At 40.9% G+C, this 15,692-nt stretch overlaps 1 protein-coding gene across 5 annotated transcripts in view; it reads left to right on the plus strand.

Moving 5' to 3' along the window:
• Positions 1-15,692, plus strand: part of XPO7 (exportin 7) — a 77,558-nt gene that overhangs the window by 3,398 nt on the left and 58,468 nt on the right. For all 5 annotated transcript variants that reach the window (XM_073325060.1, XM_073325061.1, XM_073325059.1 and 2 more), the window contains exon 2: positions 1,680-1,790. In XM_073325060.1, the coding sequence (XP_073181161.1) occupies positions 1,731-1,790 (60 nt within the window). In that variant the 5' untranslated portion in view covers positions 1,680-1,730. The remainder of the gene's footprint in view (positions 1-1,679; positions 1,791-15,692) is intronic.

Below are 15,692 nucleotides of genomic sequence, written 5' to 3' on the forward strand. Positions count from 1 at the left end.
GATTTCTAGATTTTTTTCTGGCTGGGGGAAAATCACTGATTAGATGAGTGGAGTCAATTCCTGTTTGTTATAGTGCTTTAAAAAAAAAAAAAAACCCAACACACTATTTCTAATGCTGATCCAGTTGTTTAGATATTTTGTGAGTAGGCTGTGTGGGCTCTATTATAAACTATGCTTGTTTAAAAGACTGGAACACCCTTGATACAGGAAGACATTGAATATAAGTTTGGATTAGTGAGACCATTTTCTTTGTAGCGTATAACTTGAGACTTGATTCTGTTTTGGATAATAGAGTGTTTCAGATAACTGATATCTGGATGATATAGTATAGAAGACTAGCAGCAGAGAGGCCATATTTTGTCAAACTTCCAGTCCAGTTGTTAAATATTGACTCTCCAGAGTTACTGTCATTAGAACTTGCATGTTAATACTTAACAAAGTGCAAAAGTGTAGATTTATTTATAATTATGAGTTATTGAGTTTACAATATGATGCAAGTTGATGAAAGTGGAAGCAGAGTTGAGTTCTTTGAGACCACAGCTGAAGGACTGTAGCATCATGTTCTGTAGGTTTTTTTAAAAATGGAACTCTGTGAATGTAGAAAATGCCACTTTTCTGTCTGCAATCCACATAGTCAAAGCCAGTTGGGATAGTTTTCTGCTGGACAGCTCTTCAGGATTACTGTGCAGGGTCTAGGAATGAAAAGGACTGTCGTAATGGTACAGTAGCAGAGAATTCTGTATCGTGTGTGGCTGTGGAAAGCTGTGCAGTCTTAGAGGACTGGTATAGATGCTCTTCCCTTCCTGCCTTGGATTGAGTTAATGTTTCTACCTCCTCTTTTCAGTCTGCAAGTGTCATTCCAACTCCAATATATGCGATGGAAACAGGAGATGAAGAGAGATCATTAGAAATAACTTTGTGGGGAAAGTAGTGATGAGTCTTTTTTCTTTTTCCTTGGAAACAGATTTGCTGTATTTCTCTTTTAGATCTGGGATCTGATGTCCTATTGTAATCTAAAAGGGATAAACTTATTGGGAGATACCTGATGAGTTAGAATATGCCTTTTGGGGAAATGTTGATGTAGGCAAGGGTAACAGCTGCTTCTCTGGCTTTGTGTACTGAGTTGTACCTGAAGAGTTCCCTGGACCTGAAGATAAGACCTAATTACATCAGTGAAAAATTGTTGCCTCACTTTATCAGTGATCATATTACCTTTACGTGCTCTGGGTAACCCGACCTGTAGGTTTATAGTGCAAGATCTTTTGCTCTTGAAATGTAACAGGTCAGGTTCTATAGGGGTAGCTTCATAGGCACAGTAAGTGGTCTGTCTCTTACTGTGATAGATAGAACGGAGAACTTAACTGACCGCTTGCATATGAAAAACCTGGGGTTAAGTGATATGGGCAAAAGTAAAGGGATGTTAGCCCTCTGATTGTAACTTCTAATTAAACTGGCAGCAGTTAATTCAAATCAGCAAACTTCCAGACTTGGAAGAAGCCTATATTTGTGCTGTAAGATGGATTCAGATGTGGAGCTAGGTCCTTGAAGTGCATTGTTGGGAAGCAAATGAAGAGGCAGGATGAAATACGTTCATTGTAAATTAATGCCCTCTCACCTCAGAACTGTTGTATTGGGAAAATGTGGTGGAGACCTTCTGATAACATCTGTTGTTTGGATAGATGGAGGCTCAGAGTTAAGAAGGGAAAAACTTGAGACTGAAATCAAGAAAAATGACTGTTTCCCATAAAAATATGGCATGTAGTGCGCACAACCTGAAGCATGAAATTGGAGTGAGTATTTAAAAAAAACACCTGTGTCCATGCATGCTAATAGCCTCTTATGTGTGATTCTTGAAGTACTGCCTATTGTATTTTTTAATGAATGTCTTGCAGGGCCAATCCCCTGGCACTCTCAAACCCTAATAGCTCCTGAATTTTGTTGGTGTATTTCTGTATTCCAAAAGGATGTTGTCTTGGATCAAACACAAAATCATTTGGCTCCGGGACACATTTTGCCCCAAAGGAAACTAGGAGACTAGATGTGTATTTCCTATTTGCTATCTGTATAACTTCATGTTTGCTTGGTAAAAGAATCGCAATTTAGCCCACCGCCCAACTATAATTTTGCTTAAATACTGGTGGTTTTTTTTCTGTCCGTGTTTATAGTCCATGTTTTTACCTTCAGCGTGTCATTGGGCTGTCTGACCGCTCTTGTGAAGGACTTATCCCAGAATAGTCTGAGATCTGCTCAAGAACCAGGGGAAAAATACACAAGCAACTTAAAATAGTGTTACCACCTTTTCTTTTGGAAATCAGATTTTTATTTTACTGTCCAGCCACTGAGCAACAGAATTACTGGATAACTTTGTGGCAAGTGGATCAGAGTGGTATTTTAAATGGAACCCAAGAATTCATGGATTTAGGTACATAACTTGTTGGTGCTGTGATTATCATTATTTCAATGTCAAAATTCTGAAAGTAAAACAAGGGGAAGCTTAAGCTCCAGCTCCTTTTGAGCTTGGGGGACCAAATCACTAGCAATTGGTTAGCTGTTTCCATTCTACCTCTTAGCCTGCTCGGGTGGCTTGTTTTATAGAATGTGCTACTCTCCTGGGAAGAAGGTAAAACACCTTTTGTAAGAGCCAGCTGATCTCAGAGGCACTATATATAAAGGCATGTACTCACTCTATCCTCTGTTCAGATGATTATGTCATGAAACAGTTATCTCGGAAAGGAGAGGGGAGGAAAATGTGTTGGCTGCTTCAAGTTTTTCGCACTCATTAGTAATGTGTTGAGAAGAGAGGAATTTGGTGAAATCCTCTCCCCACCAAAATCAGTGGGAGATTATACCATTGATTTCAATGGGTTCAGAATCTTGCCCGCAGTTCCTAGGTAGGAATACAGTCTATAATTCATCTAAAGATTTCAAAGCACTTTATAGAATTAAGTCTTGCCTCCTCCCTGTGACATTGAGACCCATATTACAGAGGGAAAAAAAGGCATAGTGGAGTGAAATGTAAAGGTCATGCAATGAGTGAGTGTCAGAGCTGAGACTAGGGCTGTGTCTAGTGCTGAAAGTGGCAGTGTAAAACTTTAGTCGTCCAGGGGTGTGAAAAAAGAGAGCTCTTCCCCGGCAATAAAGCGTGTCTACACTGCCCGTGTCACAGCACTACTGCAGCTGCGCTGTAATGTGAGCAGTGTAGACATATCCTAGAACTCAAGAGTCTGAACTCCTAGCCCCCTGTTCTAACAGACTGTGTTGCCTCCAATATCTAACACTAACACAATTAGGGAAGTATTAAAGAACACTGAACCCTCTGTAATACAGCAAATCACTTCCTTTACTGTTCTTGTTGTCCTGTTGCCCTTGGTTTTGGGCAGTGTGTCACTATGAACTGCAGTTGGTCTAATGCTCAGACCAATTATAGCAAAGGACAAAAAAGTCCTGTTTTTACTGGCAGATTTAAGAGGTAAAATGTAGCTTGTTTTGATTCAGCTGTGTGATTCAAGGAGACACTTATAAATCATCTGTGATGCTCTTTGAGATGGAATTGTTTGTGTGACTTAGTTGCCTGCATTTCCTTTTTCAGCTCAATAGAAGGGAATACTTAACCTTAGAGCTTTGAATTTGGCCATGTAAGTTGTGGGCAGGGGCTATTCAATCCTCCAAACGCAGCTTAGCCAGTACAAGTCTATTGCATCTATACAGTTCTCATTGTACCTCAAGCTTGACCTCCAACAGGCTCTCTGCGTTTTCCCCATGCCATCTAACTGTGGCACTGTTAGATTTTTCTATTTGTCTAAATTACATCATGGTTTTGTGCTATGAGGGAAATGATTCCTGAAGAATTGCATAATTGTGACCCAAATCAGACTTAAATAAGATCTTTAGAGGAGCTGCAGCCTAGCAGGGCCATTGCATAAAGTACTAAGTGAATCCAGCAAATGTGGCTGTACAGTGCAACCATAAATATGTGCTCCCTGTACTAGCATTCACTGAAACATGCAAAGTGAACCCATATACTATAATGGTGCCACATAAATGGTTATGGTAGTACCTACTGCATTCTGAGGTTTGGTTGTGTTGAATAGACATTTAGTGTGCAATTACAGGTGCTTGCTGGCTATGTTTTTGTTCGCTAATGCTCACCATGTTCTTATTGCCTACTGGGGTTAAGCGAGCTTGTTATGGAGAAAATATTACTTATAATATTTTGACATTAGGAGTTGGAGTATAGTACAAGGATAACAACTCCACCTGCTGTGTCTGTTGGCTTGCATTATTCTGAGTGCACGTGGTACTCATGGAGGAATTCTGCGTCACTGCACATGTGCAGAATTCATGGCCCCCCACAGACTTCTTTGCTTCCTCACAGAAAAATTACTTCTGGCGGGGAAGCAAAAGGAAGCCACAAGAGTGGTCATGCACCCTTCCCCAGCAGTGCAGGCAGGTCAGTTTGGGTGCCCAGAGCAGCCAGATGTAAATCACTGGCCGGGGGGGGGGGGGGCGGTGCTGAGCAGTTGTGAATGTGTGTGAGAGAGAGACTGTCCCTCTTGCTCTCTATTGTGGCATGTTTGGCGTGGAGGAGCAGGACTTCGGGGTGTTTCTGAGGAGGTAGGCATGGGGCAGGCTCTGTCCCCTCAGGCAGAGCAGAATGTAGCAGTCTGTCTGCTTAGTGAATTGTTCTCATTGTTCTTAGTGAATTCCCCCAGGAGTATAAAACAGGTGTAAAAATATTAAGGCTCCTTAACATTGCCAGAGTGGTGTAAAGGAGCCTTACTGTAAAGGGCAGTGTGGCCTTAAAAATACTTATGGTGCTTCAGTGATTAGAACTGGTCTACATTTTTTAACTGAAAAAAAATTCCTATCAAAATGTGTTCCATGAACTGTTTGCTACTCACCTTTCTGGAGATGGTCAGTACTCAATATAAATTGTGAGTTTGAGTCCCCAGCCTCACTTGCTTTTTGGTCGTGTATCATGTAACAAGGAGCGTATGGCTGCATATATTTGTTGACTAATAACTAGAAGTAAAGGATCAATACTAGCTACATTACTATTAGACAGAGGGGAGTTGGGGATTTCCTCCAATGCTCCCCAATCCCATTCTCAATCCATTGTAATGTATTTAAACTACAATACATAAATAATTGAAACCAGTGTGATTATATTGCTTTATTTTGACAAATAAAATATGCATAATTTTAAAATACTGTACACAGAATTTTTGGCGCAAAATTCCCCTAGGAGTGATATGGTGAGAGATCCTCAGATTTGCACGAAGGTAAGTGATAAATAAGAATTAAGTGTACACTAGTTCCTAGAACTTTTGGTGAAAGGTAGTTAGTAACCACCCACTTAGAAAGCATCTCTGCTAAGGTCAAGACTGCACCTTGATATGGAAGCAAACATAATATCTGAAGTCTGTTCTGTGCTCCCTATAACTAATATGGTAATTTTGTGAAATATTGTGGGGCAGTGTTTGTCCCTTCGTTATCAGAACCAGGGCATCAGCTTCACATTTAAATAATCTGTTTCAAAACATGAATCTTTCACATGAATTGACAGTGAACTTGATTTTGGGTGAAGTTGAATATCCTCAAGTCCCATTATCCCCAGTGGGAACTGAAGGTGCCCAGCACTTTGCTGGAGGCGTTCAGTACCTTTCAGGATTGGGCCCAACACAATCTTTTTTTCCTGTGGTAGATTTTGAAAGCCAAAAGCATTTTGGGAAGTAAAGGTAGGGTTCTGAATCTGCTCTTTAAGGCACTCAGACCCTTCACTGTGCTGTGATGGCGTATATAGAATGGGGATAGTGAATGTACCTGTTCAGTTACTTATCTTTTTTTCTAATCCGTTACTACATTCTAGAAAAATGAGTTGATGTCACAGTGTAAAAAGTGGGCTTGAGGACCATTCACATAACAGAACTCACAGATTCCAATCCATTAGCCAAGCACCGCAAAACAGAAAACATGCTTTAGCGGCTAATTGAAAGTTTCAGAATTTTGGAGTGCACTTGCCAGTGACAAGATTGGGGGTCTGTCTGCACTGCAATACAACACCCATGGCTGGCCCAGGTCAGCTGACTTGGACTTGGGGGCTATAAAGTGGCAGCATAGATGCTCGGGCTGGAGCCCAGGTGCTGAGACATCCACAAGGAGGGAAGGCCCCAGAGCTCTAATCCTTGAGAGCCAGAGCATCTACACTGCAGTTTTATGCCATGTAGCCTAAGCCCTTTGAGCCTGTGTCAGCTGATCTGGGCCAGCTGTGGGTTTTTCATTGCAGTGTAGGCATACCCTGTTAGACACAGTGGGTATCTTGTTGCCTGTCACTGGTCTGGGTTGCATCACATCAACTGCAAACCTGGCTAACTACAGCTGGGCATGGAATGAATTGCACTGCTTCACACCACTTTTTGTATCAGGAATGCAACACTTGTTTTACATCACAGCTTTCTGTTGACACTGTTCCATTTTAATGAGTGTTCTGTTGTGTGCCCGCATAATACTCTGGGTGCAGAGTTCCAGAGAAAAGAAAACTTACCCTGGGTGTGGCATACATCTAAACCCATAGCCACCTTGTAGTGATACAAGCCATAAACCCGTCTTTTCCAAAGCTCAGGGATGGGATGGTATTTACCAGAGGTGATTTTTGCCAGGTAAAATGTTGTTGTTTTTTACTGCCCCAGGATAATCTAGTTAGTCCCACGTTTTAAAAACTTCGTTAATGCACTCCACGTTACATTTAACTTTAGTTACCATATTCAAATTGTGGATGTTATACTAATATATGTAACTATAATACTTGGCATCGGAATGTCTGTTTTGGTTCAATATTTTCTCAAGTAAGTTATACATGTCATGACTCATTTCATTTTTCAATATTATATAAACCAGTGGTTCTTCAACTTTTGTACTGGTAACCCTTTCACATAGCAAGCCTCTGAGTATGACCTCCCCCCCCCCCCCATAAATTAAAAACAATTGTTTTATATATCTAACACCATTATAAATGCTGGATGCAAAGTGGGGTTTGGGGTGTAGGCTGACAGTTCGTGATCTCCTCCCCCACTCCACCGAGTAATAACCTTGTGACCCCCCCCCCCCCCCGAGGGTTCCTGACCCCCAGTTTGAGAACCTCTGATATAAAAGTCAGACAACATAATATGAAGTTGTAAGCTTTGAAGCACTAAGCAATCGGGATCATGCAGAGTTGCAGACTTCCAGTCCAGGTTCATTTGGCCATGCAGCATTCTGCAGCAGAAGACCAACTTTGATGTAGCAGATGGACCAAGCCTATTCCTCAGTTTTGAATGAAAGTATGTGAAGTTTGAAAAGATTCATTCTGTGCTTGCTGAACTTGCTAGACACTGATGTGATTATTTTTCCCAGTTTTCCTGTTTAAACAGGTACTTACCAGTGCCCTGTCCTAAACTAGTCTTTCCTGCGAAATTGCCAAACCTACCAAAGCCACCCACGTATGGGGTCGTAACTACACCAGTGCCCAACAAATCCATCGTATGAGTGGATAAATTCATAAAAATATCTTATTCAGGAACAAAAATGTATCCTTTTAATAATTTACTGTAGTTATCAGTGGACCACACGCTTTCACTTGTTAGTAAGATCACTATAAAAACAGCAGACACCATTTTCCTATTTGTGAAATGCTGCCACTTCAGAGCCGTCTCTTAATACCTCCATCCTTTTCATCTCTTGCCAGTAAAATGAGTTCTTCATCCGTATACCTTCTACACTGTGCTTTCAGACCTGTGAAGGATTTATTTTTCTCCTGCAGTGGAATTTTCTGCACTTAATGCATGGTTCTCAAATATACCTCTTTACTGGTCTATCCAGTAACCTGTCACTTTGAATTAATAGTTTTGTTTTCTGTGTTCACATTAGGTAGAAGTGAAGTGTTATTTCTGTATCCTCCAAGTGTTTGGCTTAATTTCTTATTTGAAGGCTCTGTGCTTTTGTATCATTAGCTGAGTGTGTTTATGAACTTGGTGACTGCAGGAGTTATAGTCCAAGGATGTTGTACTTGAGAACACTGCTAAAGCAATATCAGTAGAGGATAATGTTCTAAAGTGCCTCTAGTTAAATCAGTAAGTTAAAGATAGGTTTGCAAGCTTTGCTGAGCTTCTGCAGTTTTATGGATGAAGAGATACAGCAGCCTCATAGAGGCTTTACACTGAGGTACCTCCAGGGTGTTCACTAGTTATGGAACTCAGCACACATCTCGTGTGGATTTTTTTGTTTTGGTTTTTTTTTAAAATCGGGATGAGAGCAGCTCTGCATCCCTAAGGAATCCGCATAGTGCATGGCTCGGGCTTGTCAATGCAGAGTGCTTGATTTAATTTTTGGTTTCTTTGTAATGTGTTCCCATTTAGGTAAAATATTACATCTGTAGTGTATTGAATGTCTGGAACATACTGTCAATCACCAATATCAATGGCTGTGAAATGTATAGCAGGGGAAGACCCTGTGCACTTTTGATTGTTGCACCTGCAAGCTGGCTTTTGTTTGCACAGCTAAAGCCCCAAATGTTGAGTCCATAGCTCTTGTTAGTTGAGGGAGAAATATCCAGGAATTTGAAAGCCAGCTTGTTTCTTCGTGGCAGCAAGCGTTACTAGTACTGGTAGTTGACTCATCTTATTTTTCCGTTTCAAACACCAAAGCCCAATGAAATTCCTTATCTTCCACTCCTATCTGTGTCCCAAACACAGTGGGAGAGTTTACAAAACTGTTTCCCCCTCTTTATAACAAAATGCAAGTCTGTATGGGAAAATGGATCTGTGACTTTAGAAGCAGTTCACTATTATAAGACTTCTGGCGAGGTTTACAAAATACATCTTATTTAGTTAAAAACTAACTGAAGAGTAGGATTTTGGAACTGTGGTATTCTCAAATTAAGCACTCCAGGGATTATTTTGCCAGTTTACCAATCAGAATATTATCTTCCCTAGCTCTTGATTTGTTTGGGGCACTGTGTAAATGTGTAGTTTCAACCCATGTCAATCAAGATAACCCCTTATTTCACAGCTGCTCCTTGTCCTTGCAAGTGTATGGTGATGATTCTGTCCAAGCATATGATGTGTTAACGAATCTATGGTTAAGAGACCTCAAGAAGTGAAGAACTACAATGAGCGTTTGCCATATTTGCCCAATTTTGAGTTCTGAAAACAAAGGTTACACATCATCTTCCAGCCCTGCCACTCAAGGTGTCTAAAAACCAAACTTATTTTCTATAGTGCTTTTCACAGCTAGATGTCTCAGGAATAGATTTCTTTTTAATGGGAAAATCTAAAAAGCGTTTCCAACCCCTTTACAAATTTGTGTAGCTAAATATTGGTAGTACCGGTGTAGAAGTAGCCTCTGTGTTTAGGAATGTCTTGTGAGTAGGGCCCTACCAAATTCACAGCCATGAAAAACACATCACGAACCATGAAATCTGGTCTTTTGTGTGCTTTTACCCTGTACTATACAGATTTCACAGGGGAGACCAGCATTTCTCAAATTGGGGGTCCTGACCCAAAAGGGAGTTGCAGGGGGGGTCACCAGGTTATTTTAGGGGGGTCACGATATTGCCACCCTTACTTCTGCGCTGCCCTCAGAGCTGGGCGGCTGGAGAGCGGCAGCTGTTGGTCAGGCGCCCAGCTCTGAAGGCAGCGCCCCCAGCAGCAGCAGCAGCACAGAAGTAAGAGTGGCAATACCATGCCAGGCCATCCATCCTTCTGCGCTGCTGCTGGCTCTGTCTTCAGAGCTGGGCTCCCGGCCAGCAGCTGCCGCTCTCCAGCCACCCTCCAGCCGCCCAGCTCTGAGGGCAGCGCCACCACCAGCAGCACAACTCCCTTTGGGGTCAGGACCCCTAAAATTACAACACCTTGACATTTCACATTTAAATAGCTGAAATCATGAAATTTACTAATTTTAAAATCCTATGACCGTGAAATTGACCAAAATGGACAGTGAATTTGATAGGGCCCTAATCATGAGTAGCCTGGATCTTAGCACCTGATTTACTGAAATAGGGAACATTTACTTGGATTACATAGGATTATATTCCCTGTTTTCATAAAACACTATGGGGTTATTAACTTGTGGTTAAATAGACATCAGAGCCTTGCAAAAAGGAGTTTGATTTGTCCAGATGATGGCATCTTTCATCTGATCACCCTATACTGTTATATCCAGCAAAGCTGTTTCACTCCTGCATGAACAAGTGATGCTCACAATGGCTGCACTGCTTGCCTTGTGACAGTTCAGTTGGAAATGGTGGCTGACCTTCGTCAAATGTAGTGGGCAAGAATACGGAGGAAGTGCTAACTTCTACAGGAATTAATTGGTTAAAATCAATTTTATCGAATAAGGTAGTGTCTCACTTTCATGTAAAAGATTTCTTAAAGTGGAGAAAATAACAAGAGACCCTGGACAAACATCATTCTTGTGAAGGAGCTTACTACTGTCTGAACATCTGAGTGCCTTGCAATGAGGTATATTTTTAATATCAATTATTTGGATTGATAATCTAAATCTTAGTTAACTATCTGCAAGAGCCAAGACTTGCTTTATGTAAAACTTTTAGCCAGATTAAGCTCCTAGTCTATATAAGAGCAACTAAGAATTGTGCACATTATACATTGTTCTCTTGCTTCATAAGTTTCTGAAACAGAGGATAAGTTGCAAGGGCTTCTTTTCCTCTTATGCATAGAGCCTTGCACGGTTATAAAACTTGTACCCATATAGGGTCTGCAACCCGCAAACATGGTCTGCGGATGTGGATATAAAGCGGCTATCCGCAGATTTGCAGGGATCTACTTATGCAGTGGGTCAGGTTACTGCTCCATTAAAGCACTATGATTTGAGTCAAGCTTGCAGAGTCTTTTCTGTGTGTGTTTGGATCTTGCTATTTCTAAGTGTTTCACAAAACTGCAAACCCAGAACACAACAGGCTGAAATACATGTTGTTTCCAGCTGGTCAGACAGAACTGAAAGTCGGTTGATCTGCTCCTTCACAGGAGGGTTTATCTTTATCCATTTCATTCTGTGGGACTAAATGGGCCTTGCCCTGCCTCTTTTTCTTTTTTTCTAATTCATTGTTTGCACTTGCAGTTTGCTACATATGTAAGTGCCACTAGCATAACCATCACATACTCACCGAAGGCGTGCTTTTATATTACTAAACTAGGCACATTATTATCATTCCTCCTTTTAATACCCTGTAACAAACCATCATCCTTATTTGGGGGGGAGAAGAGCTGAGCCTCAGTGAAATTATGCTGCGTTATTTGTTTGCATCTGAGTAGTTTGACTAGTTTCTACTGTTGCATGTCAGCAGTTTCACCTCCTACTTAAACTCTCTCATTCTTGTTCTTTAAATTATAAACTCCCTGGGGCAGGGATTGCCTCTGTTTATGAACAATATAGAGTGTTGAGTACCTTTTTGGTCCTAAAGAAGTAATAAACTTTGGTAGCTCATTTATGGTAGGTGTGGGTGAGGAAGGACAGTTCTTGCAGCATGTCTAAAACTAGATATGTACCTTTTGTAGGTTTTTATGAGTGATCTGCCCTGGAAACACTACACATTTTACCACTTGTGTGCACAGCACAATCCCGTGCTAAATCAGAAATGATGCCACAAAGCATTGTTGGATTCCCAAGTCGGAATTTGCCGCTCTGGGTCAGCAAGTGCTGGGAATTTTGTAACAGGTGCTTCGAGTTGTTCTACAGTACCAGAGTAGGAGTGGCTGTCAAGGTTCCTTCCCGACTCTGAACTCTAGGGTACAGATGTGGACACCTGTATGAAAGACCCCCTAAGCTTATTCTTACCAGCTTAAGTTAAACGCTGCCACCACCAAAGTGTCTAACGATAATAACAGGGGAGGTGCCCACTTGGAAATGTTTTCCCCCCCCCCCGCCCCAAAATATGCCCCCAAGCACTACACCTTCTTTCCTGGGGAAGGCTTGATAAAAATCCTCACCAATTTGCGTAGGTGAACACAGACCTAAACCCTTGTATCTTAAGAACAATGAAAAAGCAATCAGGTTCTTAAAAGATAATTTTAATTAAAGAAAAGTAAAAGAATCACCTCTGTAAAATCAGGATGGTAAATACCTTATGGGGTAATCAGATTCAAAACAGAGAGAATCCCTCTAGGCAAAACCTTAAGTTACAAAAAGACACAAAAACAGGAATATACATTCCATTCAGCACAACTTATTTTATCAGCCATTTAAACAAAACAGAATCTAACGCATATCTAACTAGATTGCTTACTAACTTTTTACAGGAGTTCTGACCTGCATTCCTGCTCTGGTCCCGGCAAAAGCATCACACAGACAGAGAGAACCCTTGTTTCTCTCTTCTTCTCCCCCCCAGGCCCCAGCTTTGAAAGTATCTTGTCTCCTCATTGGTCATTTTGGTCAGGTGCCAGCAAGGTTATCTTAGCTTCTTAACCCTTTACAAGTGAAAGGGTTTTTCCTCTGGCCAGGAGGGATTTTAAAGGTATTTACCCTTCCCTTTATATTTATGACAGTGGCATTGCTAGACTCTAAAAGAAATCCCATCCAGCCTACCTTGGTTAGTAGAATGTTTGCTGTAGGGGAGAAAATGAGGAATTTTTATTGATTCCCTGAAAGACGCAAGGAGATCGCTATGGATACTATTGCAGTAAATAATTGTGATGTGCTAGAAGTTCATAAATAGTAGGGCTGTCAAGCAATTTAAAAAAATCACGATTAATTGTGCTCTTATTAATAGAATATCATTTATTTAAATATTTTTGGATGTTTTCTTCATTTTCAAATATATTGATTTCAATTGCAACACAATACAAAGTATATAGTGCTCACTTTATATTTTTTATTACAAATATTTTCACAGTAAACAAAAGAAATAGTATTTTTCAACTCATCTAATACAAGTACTGTAGTGCAATCTCTTTATCATGAAAGTTGAGCTTACAAATGTAGGCTCTAAAGTTTTACATTGTTTTATTTTTGAATGCAGTTTTTTTGGTACATAATTCTACAAGTCCATTCAATCCTTCAGCCAGTTGCTCAGACAAACAAATTTTGTTACAATTTGCAGGAGATAATGTTTCCCGCTTCTTGTTGACAATGTCACCTGACAGTGAGAACAGGAGTTCGCATGGCACTGTTGTATCCGGCCTCACAAGATATTTACGTGCCAGATGCGCTGAAGATTCATATGTCCCTTCATGCTTCAGCCACCATTCCAGAGGTGCCAAATGCAGCATACATTTCCTCAATTATCTGAAACAGGAACTATCAGCATGGCTAAGTCAGACTCCATTGAACTAAACTTGCTTAAAGCTTATTGCAGCCCTTGTATGCAAAGAGTGTTTCTTAAGCAACCATGTAATATAGGATCAATTCCACAGCCATTTCCTGAAGCCTCCTTTTTCAGTAGCTGTTTTCTTGGGGTTATTTATCATTTGAAGATCACGCACTCTTTGTTTATATTTGATGTGTGGAAAACACTGGTGACAATTTTGCTTTGTGCTTTCTGTCTTAACTTTTTTCAGTCTCCTGTTTATGCTTCATCACTCTGTGAGCTCCACAGATATTCATTCTCACTGGGAAGGCACTGAGGCCAAGACTTTAAACTGTGGGCGCCAGAGTTAGGCCTCCAAGTCAGTGGCTGGTATTTCAAAAGTGCTGAGAACCAGCGGCTCCCACTGAAGTCAACAGAGGCTGCTGGATACTCAGAATATTTGAAGATCAGACTTTGGTGCCTAACTTTAGACCCCTGAATAGTGTGGTGGGGGGTATTAATCTTGGCCTAAAACTTTTGGCTTTTCATCAGTACTGAGGCAATTCTCACTGAGCCTATGTCAGCAACTTCATTTAAATAAAAAAAAAAAGACGAATTTCCCCCCCCTCCACCTCCCATCATACTGTACAGAAATGGATGACCTGGGAGGGAAAAAAACCTGGAAACTGTATCGACGTAAAATTTGCTTAGGGCTAAAACTATGCAGTTGTAAGCAGATGCCTTTTCCTAACCGTTCTCAAGCAAAGTTCACACACTATACGATCAAAAGCTCATTCCCTTCCTTGGAGTTTGGCGTATTAACAAAGAAAGAAAGAAACCAATAACAAAGAGTCTGGTGGCACTTTAAAGACTACCATATTTATTTGGGCATAAGCTTTCATGGCTAAAAAACCCACTTGTTCAGATGCACACAAAGTTCATCAAAGGTTTGGTCTTCAAAGGTTTGGTGTTTCCTACCACAGGAATGTTCAGCCCACACTCTAGATCTCCTGTAGAACTCCTCCCTTAATCTTGTTAAGATAATGAGCCCCCTGCCTCAGTCAGTCAGCAGTATCCCCTTAGCTGTTTCCCAACAAGATCCCCACCTGCTAACAGGATGGGGTGTTTCAAAACTCTAAGGGCCTCACTACACTTACATTTTATAGCGTTCTAACTTGCTGGCTCAGGGGGGTGAAAAATCACCCCCCTGAGCACAGCAAGTCAGAGCGCTTTAAAGCGCTCATGTAAACAGTCTCTGAGCGCTGGGAGCCATGCTTGGAGCTAATCCCCTCGTGGAGGTGGATTACCAGGAGTGCTGGGAGAGTTCTCTTGCGACCACACTCGCACTTCCAAGCACTGCCGTGGGAGCACTCCCGTAACAGTGCTTTGAAGTTTCCAGTGTAGCCATGCCCTATGAGCATGTTACAGTGATCTTGGCCCAAGAGAAAACTTCCGTATCCATTTTCAGGGAGGGAAATGTATCTGCTCATTTGTTTCTCAAGTTTGTTGGTTTCATGTGTTTTTCTTCCTCAGTAAGAAGAGTTATACGACAGATGGCATGATGTCTTTGAATCAAGAAATTTGCTATTTCAGACAGTGCCATGGTGTGTTGCACTTGTGTAATACCTTTCATCAGAGGATCTCAAAGCATTTTGCGGCCCTGATGGGGGACCCTGGCAGTTAAAATTCAACACTTAAATTTTATTTAGCTTAATGGGAGCACAGGAGGGTAGAGGAAAAAATGTTCTTTTATCTTTGCATATTTTTAAGGTTTTTAGGTGTACAAACAGACTTGTTAAAATTGTATGACTTGTACAGAATCCCACCTGGCTTCTGTTTATATCAGGGTGATGAGCTAATAAGGAATAGATACCGTCAAATGGGGGATGGGGCTATAGTCAACTTTCTTTACAGCTGTTTCTGCTCTGAGTCTATTCTTCTTTAGATGTAGGTCAGGACTGAGGAGTGTGAATAGCTACTGACTCAACACAGTATTGTTAAATTTCACTTATGAGTCTTAGAATAATCAGTTTCACCCCACATTTAGAAAATACCATCCATGCAACATGGAAATTCTTCAGCATGCATCCAGTGTGTTCAATAAAATGTTTGTTTACAAATAAATTGTAATCCTGACCATTTGTATGCGGCAAATGTAATAGGAAGACTAGGGGAGAAAAACTTAAAAGATCATTTTCTAGAAAATGGAAATGCTTAAGAATTTAATCGGAGAAACTGAGCGTGCAGAATCGTTAGCATGTGATAGCGGTTTGCTTTTTCATCTAGTATCCTATGTTGTCATGAGGTGTGGTTCTATGAAAAATTCACTCCTAGATCAGAGATGTTTAAACATGAGGTTATAGCAAATACTCCATCTAAGAAATTACTGACGTTTCAGGCTGTCTTATGGCCT

The sequence above is a fragment of the Lepidochelys kempii genome, chromosome 26 (genome assembly GCF_965140265.1).
Source record: "Lepidochelys kempii isolate rLepKem1 chromosome 26, rLepKem1.hap2, whole genome shotgun sequence".
Classification (NCBI taxonomy): Eukaryota; Metazoa; Chordata; order Testudines; family Cheloniidae; genus Lepidochelys; species Lepidochelys kempii.